This window comes from Salvelinus alpinus, chromosome 24 (assembly GCF_045679555.1).
Source record: "Salvelinus alpinus chromosome 24, SLU_Salpinus.1, whole genome shotgun sequence".
Taxonomy (NCBI): Eukaryota; Metazoa; Chordata; class Actinopteri; order Salmoniformes; family Salmonidae; genus Salvelinus; species Salvelinus alpinus.
Genome location: NC_092109.1, coordinates 22,635,283 through 22,649,454, shown reverse-complemented (window position 1 = coordinate 22,649,454; position 14,172 = coordinate 22,635,283). Strand labels below are relative to the sequence as shown.

General features: G+C 43.5%; 1 protein-coding gene across 3 annotated transcripts in view; it reads left to right on the top strand.

Moving 5' to 3' along the window:
• LOC139552339 (ATP-dependent RNA helicase DQX1-like) overlaps nucleotides 1-13,385 on the top strand; it is a 30,755-nt gene extending 17,370 nt beyond the window's left edge. For all 3 annotated transcript variants that reach the window (XM_071363975.1, XM_071363974.1, XM_071363973.1), the window contains 8 exons: nucleotides 2,523-2,831; nucleotides 6,458-6,557; nucleotides 6,683-6,841; nucleotides 7,411-7,602; nucleotides 7,777-7,902; nucleotides 8,034-8,224; nucleotides 8,510-8,700; nucleotides 12,330-13,385. In XM_071363975.1, coding sequence (XP_071220076.1) covers nucleotides 2,523-2,831; nucleotides 6,458-6,557; nucleotides 6,683-6,841; nucleotides 7,411-7,602; nucleotides 7,777-7,902; nucleotides 8,034-8,224; nucleotides 8,510-8,700; nucleotides 12,330-12,546 — 1,485 coding nt within the window. In that variant the 3' untranslated portion in view covers nucleotides 12,547-13,385. The remainder of the gene's footprint in view (nucleotides 1-2,522; nucleotides 2,832-6,457; nucleotides 6,558-6,682; nucleotides 6,842-7,410; nucleotides 7,603-7,776; nucleotides 7,903-8,033; nucleotides 8,225-8,509; nucleotides 8,701-12,329) is intronic.
• Nucleotides 13,386-14,172: the final 787 nt, after the last annotated feature.

Genomic DNA, 14,172 nt, shown 5'->3' with positions numbered 1-14,172 from the left:
GACTGCTGAATGGCATCAGGGTGGGTCAGGTGTCCTGTTTAACGCATCCAGAATACACATACAGTTGAAGTTGGAAGTTTACATACACTTAGGTTGGAGTCATTAAAACTTGTTTTTCAACCACTCCACAAATTTCTTGTTAACAAACTATAGTTTTGGCAAGTCGGTTAGGACATCTACTTTGTGCATAACACAAGTCATTTTCCCAACAATTGTTTACAGACAGATTATTTCACTTATAATTCACTGTATCACAATTCCAGTGGGTCAGAAGTTTACATACACTAAGTTGACTGTGCCTTTAAAGAGCTTGGAAAATTCCAGAAAATGATGTCATGGCTTTAGAAGCTTCTGATAGGCTAATTGACATAATTTGAGTCAATTGGAGGTGTACCGGTGGATGTATTTCAAGGCCTACCTTCAAACTCAGTGCCTCTTTGCTTGACATCATGGGAAAATCAAAAGAAATCGGCCAAGACCTCAGAAAAAAAATTGTAGACCACCACAAGTCTGGTTCATTCTTGGGAGCAATTTCCAAATGCCTGAATGTACCACGTTCATCTGTACAAACAATAGTACGCAAGTATAAACACCATGGGACCATGCAGCTGTCATACCATTCAGGAAGGAGACGCGTTCTGTCAAAGTGCAAATCATTCCCAGAACAACAGCAAAGTACCTTGTGAAGATGCTGACGGAAACAGGTACAAAAGTATGTATATCCACAGTAAAACAAGTCCTATATCGACATAACCTGAAAGGCCGCTCAGCAAGGAAGAAGCCACTGCTCCAAAACCGCCATAAAAAAGCCAGACTACGGTTTGCTACTGCACATGGGGACAAAGATCGTACTTTTTGGAGAAATGTCCTCTGGTTTGATAGAACTGTTTGGCCATAATGACCATCGTTATGTTTGGAGGAAAAAGGGGGAGGCTTGCAAGCCGAAGAACACCATCCCAACCGTGAAGAACAGGGGTGGCAGCATCATGTTGTGGGAGTGCTTTGCTGCAGGAGGGACTGGTGCACTTCACAAAATAGATGGCATCATGAGAAAGGAAAATTATGTGGCTGTATTGAAGCAACATCTCAAGACATCTGTCAAAGCTTGGTCCGAATGGTTCTTCCAAATGGACAATGACCCCAAGCATACTTCCAACGTTGTGGCAAAATGGCTTAAGAACAACAAAGTCAAGGTATTGGAGTGGCCATCACAAAGCTCTGACCTCAATCCTATAGAATATTTGTGGGCAGAACTGAAAAGCGTGTGCGAGCAAGGAGGCCTAAAAACCGGACTCAGTTACACCAGCCCTGTCAGGAGGAATGGGCCAAAGTTCACCGAACTAATTGTGGGAAGCTTGTGGAATGCTACCCAAAACATTTGACCCAAGTTAAACAATTTAAAGGCAATGCTACCAAATACTAATTAAGTGTATGTAAACTTCTGACCCACTGGGAATGTGATAAATAATAAATAAATCATTCTCTCTACTATTATTCTGACATTTCACATTCTTAAAATAAAGTGGTGATCCTAACTGACCTAAAACAGGGAATTATTACTCGGATTAAATGTCAGGAATTGCGAAAAACTGAGTTTAAATGTATTTGGCTAAGGCGTATGTAAACTTCCGACTTCAACTGTACATGCCGTGCAGAGAGAGAGAGCACAGAGCCCCATCATATTCACATCCACTTCTCTCACACACACACTGCCACTATGTCAACATCACCACACCCTAGCTCCTCGCCTAATTCCTGGATATGGTTTCAAATCCTGAGGCAGACCAGGACTTCGGTACAGTAGTTGATGCCAAGGCTGCAAAACACAGAGCTAGCTAGCCAGGAGGACGGATCTGGTTAAGACTCACTGTAAACAAAGTAAACAAGGACACAGATAAGCACTGTCTGTTTAGGGAGAGGGAAACAAAGAGGGAGGGTGCGAGAGGGGGAGAGACATGAGAAAGGAGAACGGGCACAGGGACAGAGGTCCCAATACGCTCAAATAGATAAATGTTTTTACTTTTTAAAACAATGAAAACCCATTGTTCTAGCTAGCTTAAGTAGAAGAAGCCATTACAAAGTATGGAGACTTTACCAGGGCAAGGAGGCAGTGGGTGGGGTAAGGGCAAAGATGAGAAGTTGGTTCCACTCTTCCCCTTTAAATGCCCTCTGTGCCCTATGTGCAATCCCTTTAACTGGTTAGCATAGCTACTCCCACTCAGCTGCCATATGGAGGGAAAAAATGATAGACTTGGAGGGGCAGAGTGGAGAGAGGAAAGAGTGGATGCATTTGGGACAATGTGTACCTTACACACTACATTTCACTGCATGTAGGTAGCATAAATAGCATGTTCTCATTTCATTTAAATTACTCTATCTACTTGTCCACTAATTCACTTTTGTTATGGCTGGACGATTTTTAGAATGCCAGGACTTAACATTTCTCAAGAGATTGACTAAGTGCCCAGGATAGAACAGTATGTTTTCTCAAACCTTTCTTCTCTCTCCTCCCTCTCTCTCAGGAGATTGACGAGTGTGGCTCTCTGCTGGAGAAGGAGTCTGTGGCCCTGAGCCCTCAGCTGGGGACCCTCAGAGTTCTGCACCTCCACGCAGGCCTTGGAGGGGCTACCCAGCGCGTCTATGAAGCCGAGCCAGAGGGGCCTTCTGGGGACACGGAGGGGTCCAATGGGTCTGAAGGACTGGAAGGGCCAGGGATAGGGATGGGGACGGGAGCGAGGCGCAGGGTCATCCTCACAGACACCTTGGGGGAGGCCTCCTTCTCTCTATCTGGAGTCCGCTATGTCATAGACACAGGCATGCAACTTAAGACAGTGAGTACTAATTTATTAGAGATGGGAAGGAGGAGGAGTATGTGTTGCACTATCCTACACAGCTGGCACATCTCAAATCAAATCAGATTTTATTAGTCACATGTGCCGAATACAGCAGGTGTAGACCTTAGAGTGAAATGCTTACTACGAGCCTCTAACCAGTTTCAGCAGTTTCAAAAATTACGGATAAGAATAAGAGATAAAAGTAAGTAATTAAAGAGCAGCAGTAAAAAATAACAATATAAACAGAGTCGGTACAGAGTCAATATGCGGGGGCACTGGTTAGTTGAGGTAGTATGTACATGTAGGTAGAGTAAATTAAAGTGACTACAGTTGAAGTCGGAAGTTTACATACACCTTAGCCAAATACATTTAAATTCAGTTTTTCACAATTCCTGACATTTAATCTTAGTAAAAATTCCCTGTCTTAGGTCAGTTAGGATCACCACTTTATTTTAAGAATGTGAAATGTCAGAATAATAGTTGAGAGAATGATTTATTTCAGCTTTTATTTCTTTCATCACATTCCCAGTGGGTCAGAAGTTTACATACACTCAATTAGTATTTGGTAGCATTGCCTTAAAATTGTTTAACTTGGGTCAAACGTTTCGGGTAGCCTTCCACAAGCTTCCCACAATTAGTTCGGTGAATTTTGGCCCTTTCCTCCTGACAGAACTGGTGTAACTGAGTCAGATTTGTAGGCCTCCTTGCTCGCACAAGCTTTTTCAGTTCTGCCCACACATTTTCTATAGGATTGAGGTCAGGGATTTGTGATGGCCATTCCAATACCTTGACTTTGTTGTCCTTAAGCCATTTTGCCACAACTTTGGAAGTATGCTTGGGGTTATTGTCCATTTGGAAGACCCATTTGCGACCAAGCTTTAACTTCCTGACTGATGTCTTGAGATGTTGCTTCAATATATCCACATAATTTTCCTCCCTCATGATGCCATCTATTTTGTGAAGTGCACCAGTCATTCCTGCAGCAAAGCACCCCCGCAACATGATGCTGCCACTCCCGTGCTTCACGGTTGGGATGGTGTTCTTCGGCTTGCAAGCATCCCCTTTTTTCCTCCAAACATAACTAAGGTCATTATGGCCAAACAGTTCTATTTTTGTTTCATCAGACCAGAGGACATTTCTCCAAAAAGTACGACCTTTGTCCCCATGAGCAGTTGCAAACTGTAGTCTGCTTTTTTTATGGCGGTTTTGGAGCAGTGGCTTCTTCCTTGCTGAGTGGCCTTTCAGGTTATGTCGATATAGGACTCGTTTTACTGTGGATATAGATACTTTTGTACCTGTTTCCACCAGCATCTTCACAAGGTCCTTTGCCTTTGTTCTGGGATTGATTTGCACTTTTTGCACCAAAATACGTTCATTTCTAGGAGACAGAACGCGTCTCCTTCCTGAGCGGTATGACGGCTGCGTGGTCCCATGGTGTTTATTCTTGCGTACTATTGTTTGTACAGATGAACGTGGTACCTTCAGGCGTTTGGAAATTGCTCCCAAGGATGAACCAGACTTGTGGAGGTCTACAATAAAAAAATTTCTGAGGTCTTGGCTGATTTCTTTTGATTTTCCCCTGATGTCAAGCAAAGAGGCACTGAGTTTGAAGGTAGGCCTTGAAATACATCCACAGGTAAACCTCCAATTGAATCAAATGATGTCAATTAGCCTATCAGAAGCTTCTAAAGCCATGACATAATTTTCTGGAATTTTCCAAGCTGTTTAAAGGCACAGTCAACTTAGTGTATGTAAACTTCTGACCCACTGGAATTGTGATACAGGTAAATAATCTGTAAACAATTGTTGGAAAAATTACTTGTGTCATGCACAAAGTAGATGTCCTAACCGACTTGCCAAAACTATAGTTTGTTAACAAGAAACTTGTGGAGTGGTTGAAAAACGACTCCAACCTAAGTGCATGTAAACTTCCGACTTCAACTGAATTCATAGATGACAACAGAGTGGCCGTGGTGAGGGCCCACCCCCTCCCCACACCACTGGGGGGCAATGCGAGTAGTCTGGGTAGCCACGTTCAGGAGTCTTATGACTTGGCGGTAGAAGCTGTTTAGAAGCCTCTTGGACCGAGACTTGGTACTCCGGTACCGCTTGCTGTGTGGTAGCAGAGAGAAATTCTATGACTAGGGTGGCTGGAGTCTTTGACAATTTTTAGGGCCTTCCTCTGACACCGCCTGGTATAGAGGTCCTGGATGGCAGGAAGCTTGGCCCCAGTGATGTACTGGGCCGCTCGCACTACCCTCTGTAGTGCCTTGCGGTCAGAGGCCGAGCAGTTGCCATACCAGGCCCCTGTGTTGAGGATCAACGTGGCGGATGTGTTGTTGCCTACCCTTACCACCTGGGGGTGGCCCGTCAGTTGCAGAGGGAGGTGTTTAGTCCAAAGGTCCTTAGCTTATTGATGAGCTTTGAGGGCACTATGGTGTTGAACACTAAGCTTTGGTCAATGAATAGCATTCTCACATAGGTGTTCCTTTTGTCCAGGTGGGAAAGGGCAGTGTGGAGTGCAATCGAGACTACATCATCTGTGGATCTGTTGGGGCGGTATGCAAATTGGAGTGGGTCTAGGGTTTCAGGGATGATGGTGTTGATGTGAGCCATGACCAGCCTTTCAAAGCACTTCATGGCTACAGACGCGAGTGCTACGGGTCGGTAGTCATTTAGGCAGGTTACCTTAGTGTTCTTGGGCACAGGCACTATGGTGGTCTGCTTAAAACATGTTGGTATTACAGACTCGGACAGGGAGAGGTTGAAAATGTCAGTGAAGACACTTGCTAGTTGGTATGCGCATGCTCGCAGTACACGTCCTGGTAATCCGTCTGGCCCTGCGGCCTTGTGAATATTGACCTGTGTAAAGATCTTATTCACATCGGCTGCGGAGAGCGTGATCACACACATCCTGTACAGCTGGTGCTCTCATGCATGTTTCAGTGTTATTTTCCTCGAAGCGAGCATAGAAGTAGTTTAGCTCATCCGGTAGGCTCGTGTCACTGGGCAGCTCTCGGCTGTTCTTCCCTTTGTAGTCTGTAATGGTTTGCAGGCCCTGCCACATCCGACGAGCGTCAGAGTCGGTGTAGTACGACTCGATCTTAGTCCTGTATTGACGCTTTGCCTGTTTGATGGTACGTCAGAGGGCATAGCGGGATTTCTTAGAAGCTTCTGGGTTAGAGTCCCGCTCCTTGAAAGCGGTAGCTCTAGCCTTTAGCTCAGTGCGGATGCTGCCTGTAATCCATGGCTTCTGGTTGGGGTATGTACGTACGTCACTGTGGGGACGACGTCATCGATGCACTTATCGATGAAGCCAATGACAGATGTGGTGTACTCCTCAATGCCAATTCCATAGCAAAACAGTCCTGTAGGTTAGCATCTTCTTCATCTGACCACTTTTTTATTGACCTAGTCAATGCTTCCTGCTTTAATTTTGCTTGTAAGCAGGAATCAGGAGGATGGAATTATGGTCAGATTTGCCATGTAGAGGGCGAGCTTTGTATGAATCTCTGTGTGTGGCCACAATAACCACAATACTGCATAACCTCAATAGACTTTTGAGGTGCACCCAGTCCCAGTGCCATGCATAACCTCCCACTCTTCCTGCCTCCGTCTCATAGGTTTACAACCCTCAAATTAGAGCAGACTCCCAGGTCCTGCGTCCAATCAGCCGGCAGCAGGCAGACATGCGGACGCAGAGGGTAAACGGTGACCTACCAGGTAGGTTAAGGTCAATCAAATCTGTTGTAAGAAATCATCATGGACAGAAGGGACATACAAAGCTGTTACAGGACAACTATCCTCTCTCTGTGTATTCTTCTGAACCCTCTCTCCTGTTCCTCCAGGTCTGTGTTTACGTCTGTACCCCCAGGCTCTGTATGTGGAGGGCATGGCGGAGACCCGCAGCCCGGGGGTGGTGGAGGAGAACCTCAGCCACCTGGTGCTGCTGCTCAAGAGACTGGACATCGCCGACATGGGCCAGTGCAAGTTCCTGGACAGGCCTGGTAAGGAGGGCCGTGCATCATCTAGCTAGTTCAGCCCTGTTTCCTTTGAATGAATAAAGTGCACCTTGCACCAGACCTGGGTTCGAATACATGTGTATTTGAGTATATGGTATTTAAAATACTTTTTTCTTTGTATTTGACTATTTTCAATTACACTGCACAAAAACAAGTACTTTTATTTCAGTATTTGAATGGTTATTTGTAAAAGTCAAATAGTCTACCAAATTGTATTTTCAAATGTTTATTTCAAATACTATTTTCTAATACCTGGTTTAAATGCATTTAGTATTTTCAAATACTTTCCAAGTGTATTTGCAAATACATTAAAATATTCAACTACTTTTCTTTTCAAATAAAATATATCTGAATACTTACTTTGAATGTATGTAAAAGTAATTGAGATTTTTTTTAAATATATTTGAACCCATTCATGGGATTCATGTAGGATTCATGTTTTTACTAGGTGCCTTCTATTTTGTGTTATCAGGCAAAATATAAGATCTTTCCATATCCGTCATTATCTTCAATCCTCACTCTCTCTTTTATTCTCTCCTCTCTCCCTCCCTCAGCTCCAGAGGCTCTGATGCAGGCTCTAGAGGACCTGGACTACCTGGCAGCACTGGATGATGATGGGAACCTATCTGAGGTGGGCATCATTATGTCAGAGCTGCCCCTGGAGCCCCCGCTGGCCAAGGCCCTCATCGCTGCCTGCGAGTTTGACTGTGTCAACGAGCTGCTCACCATCGCTGCCATGCTCACAGGTACACACGGCACACACATACACTGTCCAAGGTGCTTATTACTGGCTGTAAAATGAGCCTTTACTAACCCTTTTTACATGCATTACAAAATATTGCTTTGTTTTGTTTCCATAACTTAGATTTATGTTTTTGAACAGTCATTCATTTAAATTCTCCACCTGTGTGTGTTCCCAGCTTCCCCCTGCTTTGTGACCCCCACACCCCAGAGAGAGGAGGCAGCAGCCACTCACAGACGCCCCCTGTTGCACAACGAGGGAGACCACCTCACCCTCATCAACATCTACAACGCCTACATACAGCGTGAGACCATATACCACACACACACACACACACTCATGGATCTACACACATAGGCATGGAACAGACATGCATTTCACACAATCTCTACTCCTTGAATATTAATATGTGTGTTTCTCTGATTCATATTTTAGACAATGAGGATGATGCCTGGTGTACTACCAACTTCCTGAACCCCGCCGCATTACGATTGGCTGTGGTGATCAGGGCGGAGCTGCTGGAGGTGATGCAGCGAATAGAGTTGCCCGTCTCGCCTCCTTCCTTTGGTTGCCAAGACAACTGCACTAATATCAAGCGTGCACTCATCTCAGGGTTCTTCCTCAAGGTAAAAGGACTCATCAGTCCACTTCTCCATTTAAGATGTAATTTAGTTTGTTTGTGTCTAACATTTGTTTGTGTCTATAGACCTTAACCTTTCTCTCTATCCTCCCCCTATTTCTTCCTCCTCTCTTTGTCTTTGTCTTACTGTCTGTCAAAATGTTCACATTCTCCTCTCTTTCCATTCTGGTGTCTCTCTCTCTGTCTTTTGCCCCCCCCGGTCTCTCCTGTTCTTTCTGTATTTGTTTCTCTCGATCTCATCTTCTCCCTTCCCCTCTCCTCTCTTTTTCAGGTGGCTCATGATGTGGACGGCTCAGGTAACTACCTCCTGTTGACTCACCGTCACGTGGCTCACCTCCACCCCTTCTCCTCCTACCTGTGTCGCCGGCCGCGCCTCAACCCCCCCTCCTGGGTGCTGTACCACGAATTCACCATCTCCCACGACAACTGCATCTGCACCGCCTCCGAGGTGCACCCCCACATGTGAGTAACCCTTAAATGTTTTGTGAACTTTTGTTGTTGAGCAAATCCATGTACAGTTGAAGTCGGAAGTTTACATACACTTAGGTTGGAGTCATTAAAACTCGTTTTTCAACCACTCCACAAATTTCTTGTTAACAAACTATAGTTTTGGCAAGTCGGTTAGGACATCTACTTTGTGCATGACACAAGTAATTTTTCCAACAATTGTTTACAGACAGACTATTTCACTTATAATTCACTGTATCACAATTCCAGTGGGTCAGAAGTTTACATACAATACACTAAGATGACTGTGCCTTTAAACAGCTTGGAAAATTCCAGAAAATTATGTCATGGCTTTAGAAGCTTCTGTTAGGCTAATTGACATAATTTGAGTCAATTGGAGGTGTACCTGTGGATGTATTTCAAGGCCTACCTTCAAACTCAGTGCCTCTTTGCTTGACATCATGGGAAAATCAAAAGAAATCAGCCAAGACCTCCAAGAAATTGTAGACCTCCACAAGTCTGGTTCATCCTTGGGAGCAATTTCCAAACGCCTGAAGGTACCACGTTCATCTGTACAAAATATAGTATGCAAGTATAAACACCATGGGACCACGCAGCCGTCATACCGCTGAGGAAGGAGACGCGTTCTGTCTCCTTGAGATGAACGTACTTTGGTGTGAAAAGTGCAAATCAATCCCAGAACAACAGCAAGGGACCGTGTGAAGATTCTGGAGGGAACAGGTACAAAATTATATACAGTGGGGCAAAAAAGTATTTAGTCACCACCAATTGTGCAAGTTCTCCCACTTAAAAAAATGAGAGAGGCCTGTAATTTTCATCATAGGTACACTTCAACTATGACAGGCAAAATGAGAAAAATAAATCCAGAAAATCACATTGTAGGATTTTTAATGAATTTATTTGCAAATTATGGTGGAAAATAAGTATTTGGTCAATAACAAAAGTTTATCTCAATACTTTGTTATATACCCTTTGTTGGCAATGACAGAGGTCAAAGTTTTCTGTAAGTCTTCCCAAGTTTTTCACACACTGTTGCTGGTATTTTGGCCCATTCCTCCATGCAGATCTCCTCTAGAGCAGTGATGTTTTGGGGCTGTTGCTGGGCAACACGGACTTTCAACTCCCTCCAAAGATTTTCTATGGGGTTGAGATCTGGAGACTGGCTAGGCCACTCCAGGACCTTGAAATGCTTCTTACGAAGCCACTCCTTCGTTGCCCGGGCGGTGTGTTTGGGATCATTGTCATGCTGAAAGACCCAGCCACGTTTCATCTTCAATGCCCTTGCTGATGGAAGGAGGTTTTCACTCAAAATCTCACGATACATGGCCCCATTCATTCTGTCCTTTACACGGATCAGTCGTCCTGGTCCCTTTGCAGAAAAACAGCCCCAAAGCATGATGTTTCCACCCCCATGCTTCACAGTAGATATGGTGTTCTTTGGATGCAACTCAGCATTCTTTGTCCTCCAAACATGACGAGTTGAGTTTTTACCCAAAAGTTATATTTTGGTTTCATCTGACCATATGACATTCTCCCAATCTTCTTCTGGATCATCCAAATGCTCTCTAGCAAACTTCAGACGGGCCTGGACATGTACTGGCTTAAGCAGGGGGACACGTCTGGCACTGCAGGATTTGAGTCCCTGGCGGCGTAGTGTGTTACTGATGGTAGGCTTTGTTACTTTGGTCCCAGCTCTCTGCAGGTCATTCACTAGGTCCCCCCGTGTGGTTCTGGGATTTTTGCTCACCGTTCTTGTGATAATTTTGACCCCACGGGGTGAGATCTTGCGTGGAGCCCCAGATCGAGGGAGATTATCAGTGGTCTTGTATGTCTTCCATTTCCTAATAATTGCTCCCACAGTTGATTTCTTCAAACCAAGCTGCTTACCTATTGCAGATTCAGTCTTCCCAGCCTGGTGCAGGTCTACAATTTTGTTTCTGGTGTCCTTTGACAGCTCTTTGGTCTTGGCCATAGTGGAGTTTGGAGTGTGACTGTTTGAGGTTGTGGACAGGTGTCTTTTATATTGATAACAAGTTCAAACAGGTGCCATTAATACAGGTAACGAGTGGAGGACAGAGGAGCCTCTTAAAGAAGAAGTTACAGGTCTGTGAGAGCCAGAAATCTTGCTTGTTTGTAGGTGACCAAATACTTATTTTCCACCATAATTTGCAAATAAATTCATTAAAAATCCTACAATGTGATTTTCTGGATTGTTTTTCCTAATTTTGTCTGTCATAGTTGAAGTGTACCTATGATGAACATTACAGGCCTCTCTCATCTTTTTAAGTGGGAGAACTTGCACAATTGGTGGCTGACTAAATACTTTTTTGCCCCACTGTATATCCACAGCAAAATGAGTCCTATATCAACATAACCTGAAAGGCCACTCAGCAAGGATGAAGCCACAGTTTGCAACTGCACATAGGGACAAAGATCATACTGTTTGGAGAAATGTCCTCTGATCTGATGAAACAAAAATGGAACTGTTTGGCCATAATGACCATCGTTATGTTTGGAGGAAAAAGGGGGGGCTTGCAAGCCGAAGAACACCATCCCAACCATGAAGCACGGGGATGACAGCATCATGTTGTGGGGGTGCTTTGCTGCAGGAGGGACTGGTGCACTTCACAAAATAGATGAAATCATGAGGGAGGAAAATTATGTGGATGTATTGAAGCAACCTCTCAAGGTTAAAGCTTGGTTGCAAATGGGTCTTCCAAATGAACAATGACCCCAAGCATACTTCCAAAGTTGTGGCAAAATGGCTTAAGGACAACAAAGTCAAGGTATTGGAATGGCCATCACAAATCCCTGACCTCAGTCCTATAGAAAATGTGTGGGCAGAACTGAAAAAGCTTGTGTGAGCAAGGAGGCCTAAAAACCTGACTCAGTTACACCAGCTCTGTCAGGAGGAAAGGGCCAAAATTCACGAACTAATTGTGGGAAGCTTGTGGAAGGCTACCCGAAACGTTTGACCCAAGTTAAACAATTTTAAGGCAATGCTACCAAATACTAATTGAGTGTATGTAAACTTCTGACCCACTGGGAATGTGATGAAAGAAATAAAAGCTGAAATAAATCATTCTCTCAACTATTATTCTGACATTTCACATTCTTAAAATAAAGTGGTGATCCTAACTGACCTAAGACAGGGATTTTTACTAAGATTAAATATCAGGAATTGTGAAAAACTGAGTTTAAATGTATTTGGCTAAGGTGTATGTAAACTTCCGACTTCAACTGTAGATAGTGTGTAATGTACACTAACCCTGAACTTCTCTGGGACATCCTCATAGTGGTGTCTTTACTTCCTTTTGGAATACTAGTCCTCTGATAAACAGTAAACTGTACTATCTGTCAGAAGATAGTGGTGCATACCAGGTTGTCTTTTGTGATCAGATCGCACATGATCAGATCGCACATGATCAGATCGCACATGATCAGATCGCACATGATCAGATCGCAAAACGAGAAGCATTAAACTTCTCTGGAACCAGGTCAATATGATATAGCAATCTTCTGAGATGTGCACATGTCATTACTTTGAGGTAAACTAAGCATTTAAGTGCATTACGTTGATAACCTACTTTGGTAACCTTGGCATATTAATGTTTCCTGTGCAGGTTGGTGGAGCTGGCCCCTCTGTACTACCTAGGCAACTTGCCGTCCAGCGAGGGACGGGACCTTCTGATGGAGCTGAGACAGAGTCTGCTGCCCCCAGAGGAGGTACAGGAGAGGGGCCCAGAAGGAGTCTATGACACACGCCACATTGAGGAACACTTAGACAGGACCGGAGATCCACGTAATCAAGACAGTACTGAGCTGTGTGTCATACAGTGACGGGAATGGTGTGGGCAACCGAAAGCAGAACCAAGGGAGGAGAACCTGAGAGTGAGGACTTGGATGCACTATGCAGGATACTCTCAAGTTTTATCAGGAACACACCATAGATCTATACTGTACTATTGCATGGACAGTTGATGAGGGAGAGTACGTACAGTACACAATCCAGCCATACAATGTTGTATGGAGGCAGTTGTTTCAATCTGAGTGAATAAGGGCTCACCTACAGGTGTTAGTGAAATATTTCTTAAATGAGATTAAATGCATTTTTTGCACATGAAAATGTGTGAGTTAAGGGCAATTTCAGACTGAACCTACAGAGTTCCTATAAAACAAACTGTATACTGGTATGCAAAGTAATATATATTGGGAATTATATATTGCCATGAATGTTGACTATTCTACAAGAGTCCCTGATACTTCACTGAAGAGACAGTCAGCTGTCAATAAGTGGACATGCATTCTTTCAATGATGACTGGTGAGGTATGGCATTGATGCTGTCACTTCCAGGGAATTTGTGTTTTTGACTGTTGTGGCACCAGCACCCATCTCTTCAGTAGAAACTATTGGTTGACCTAGGATCTCTCTGTAGAAGAGCCCAATCATAGAAGCTGACTTGATGTGGACTGGACATGTGATTCGCAGGGCTCAGTTAGGTTTAAACAGGGCGATCTACCATTGTACGTAGCTTTAGAATCCAGTTTTTGTTACTGTTGTTCTTTGTATGCTAGTGGGTTTCCAATGTGTTGAAATAATATTTTGTGTGTAAATCAAGGGTGTCGAGTCAGCCTCCCTCTATCTAATAAATATTTTAAATATATGTTGAACAACAAAATGAAAGGTTTATTTGTTGAATTTCAGCTTGAAATGGTTAACTACTTCATGTTATACATTCAGCCCTTCAATTATTGAGGGACAATCTGTGGTCGGTGAAACATCGCATTCAGGTTTCTCACTCAAGTAGCATGGGGAATTTGGGAAATAAGTTCATTAGGATAGCATAATAAAAGTAGACATTTTGGTTAGTACAATGTGCAATATTTACTGCTGTTCAATGGCTTCCCATACGATGGCATAGTTGATATACCGCTGTTCAATGGCTTATAAATGCCTCATGGCAAAAGAGCTTGCCAGTTTGTAGTCTTAAAAAAATGAAATGAGTTACCACTGGTTTATTCAGCCATTCATAGGGGGAAATTAATGTAGAAATAATAGGGGTTTTGGATAAACTCAGAAAATAAGGTCTGAGGTTAACAGAGGCTTAAGGAGATCTTATACGTTTTGTTCTATGAGTTACAATTATATATATTTTTTAATTACGCTGGGCCAATTGTGCACCACCCTATACATTGTTAGTTAAGATGACCTTTATGAATTATGTAGCCTTGATGTGCTTTTTTTCGATTACACAAATGCTCCAAAATTCACAAAATGTGACAGTTGATGAAGATTATCTCAAAGAATAAAATGTATAAGATCTCCATTCATTTTCCCATAGGCTTTGTCCAACGAACCATGACGGAGTTAGTGCCTACAAAAAAACGGCATTCGTTTGCTATCTATAGCCTACGTCGGTGTAACAAGTGTGTAATGGCTAGCTAGTTAGCGGTGCACGCTAGTAG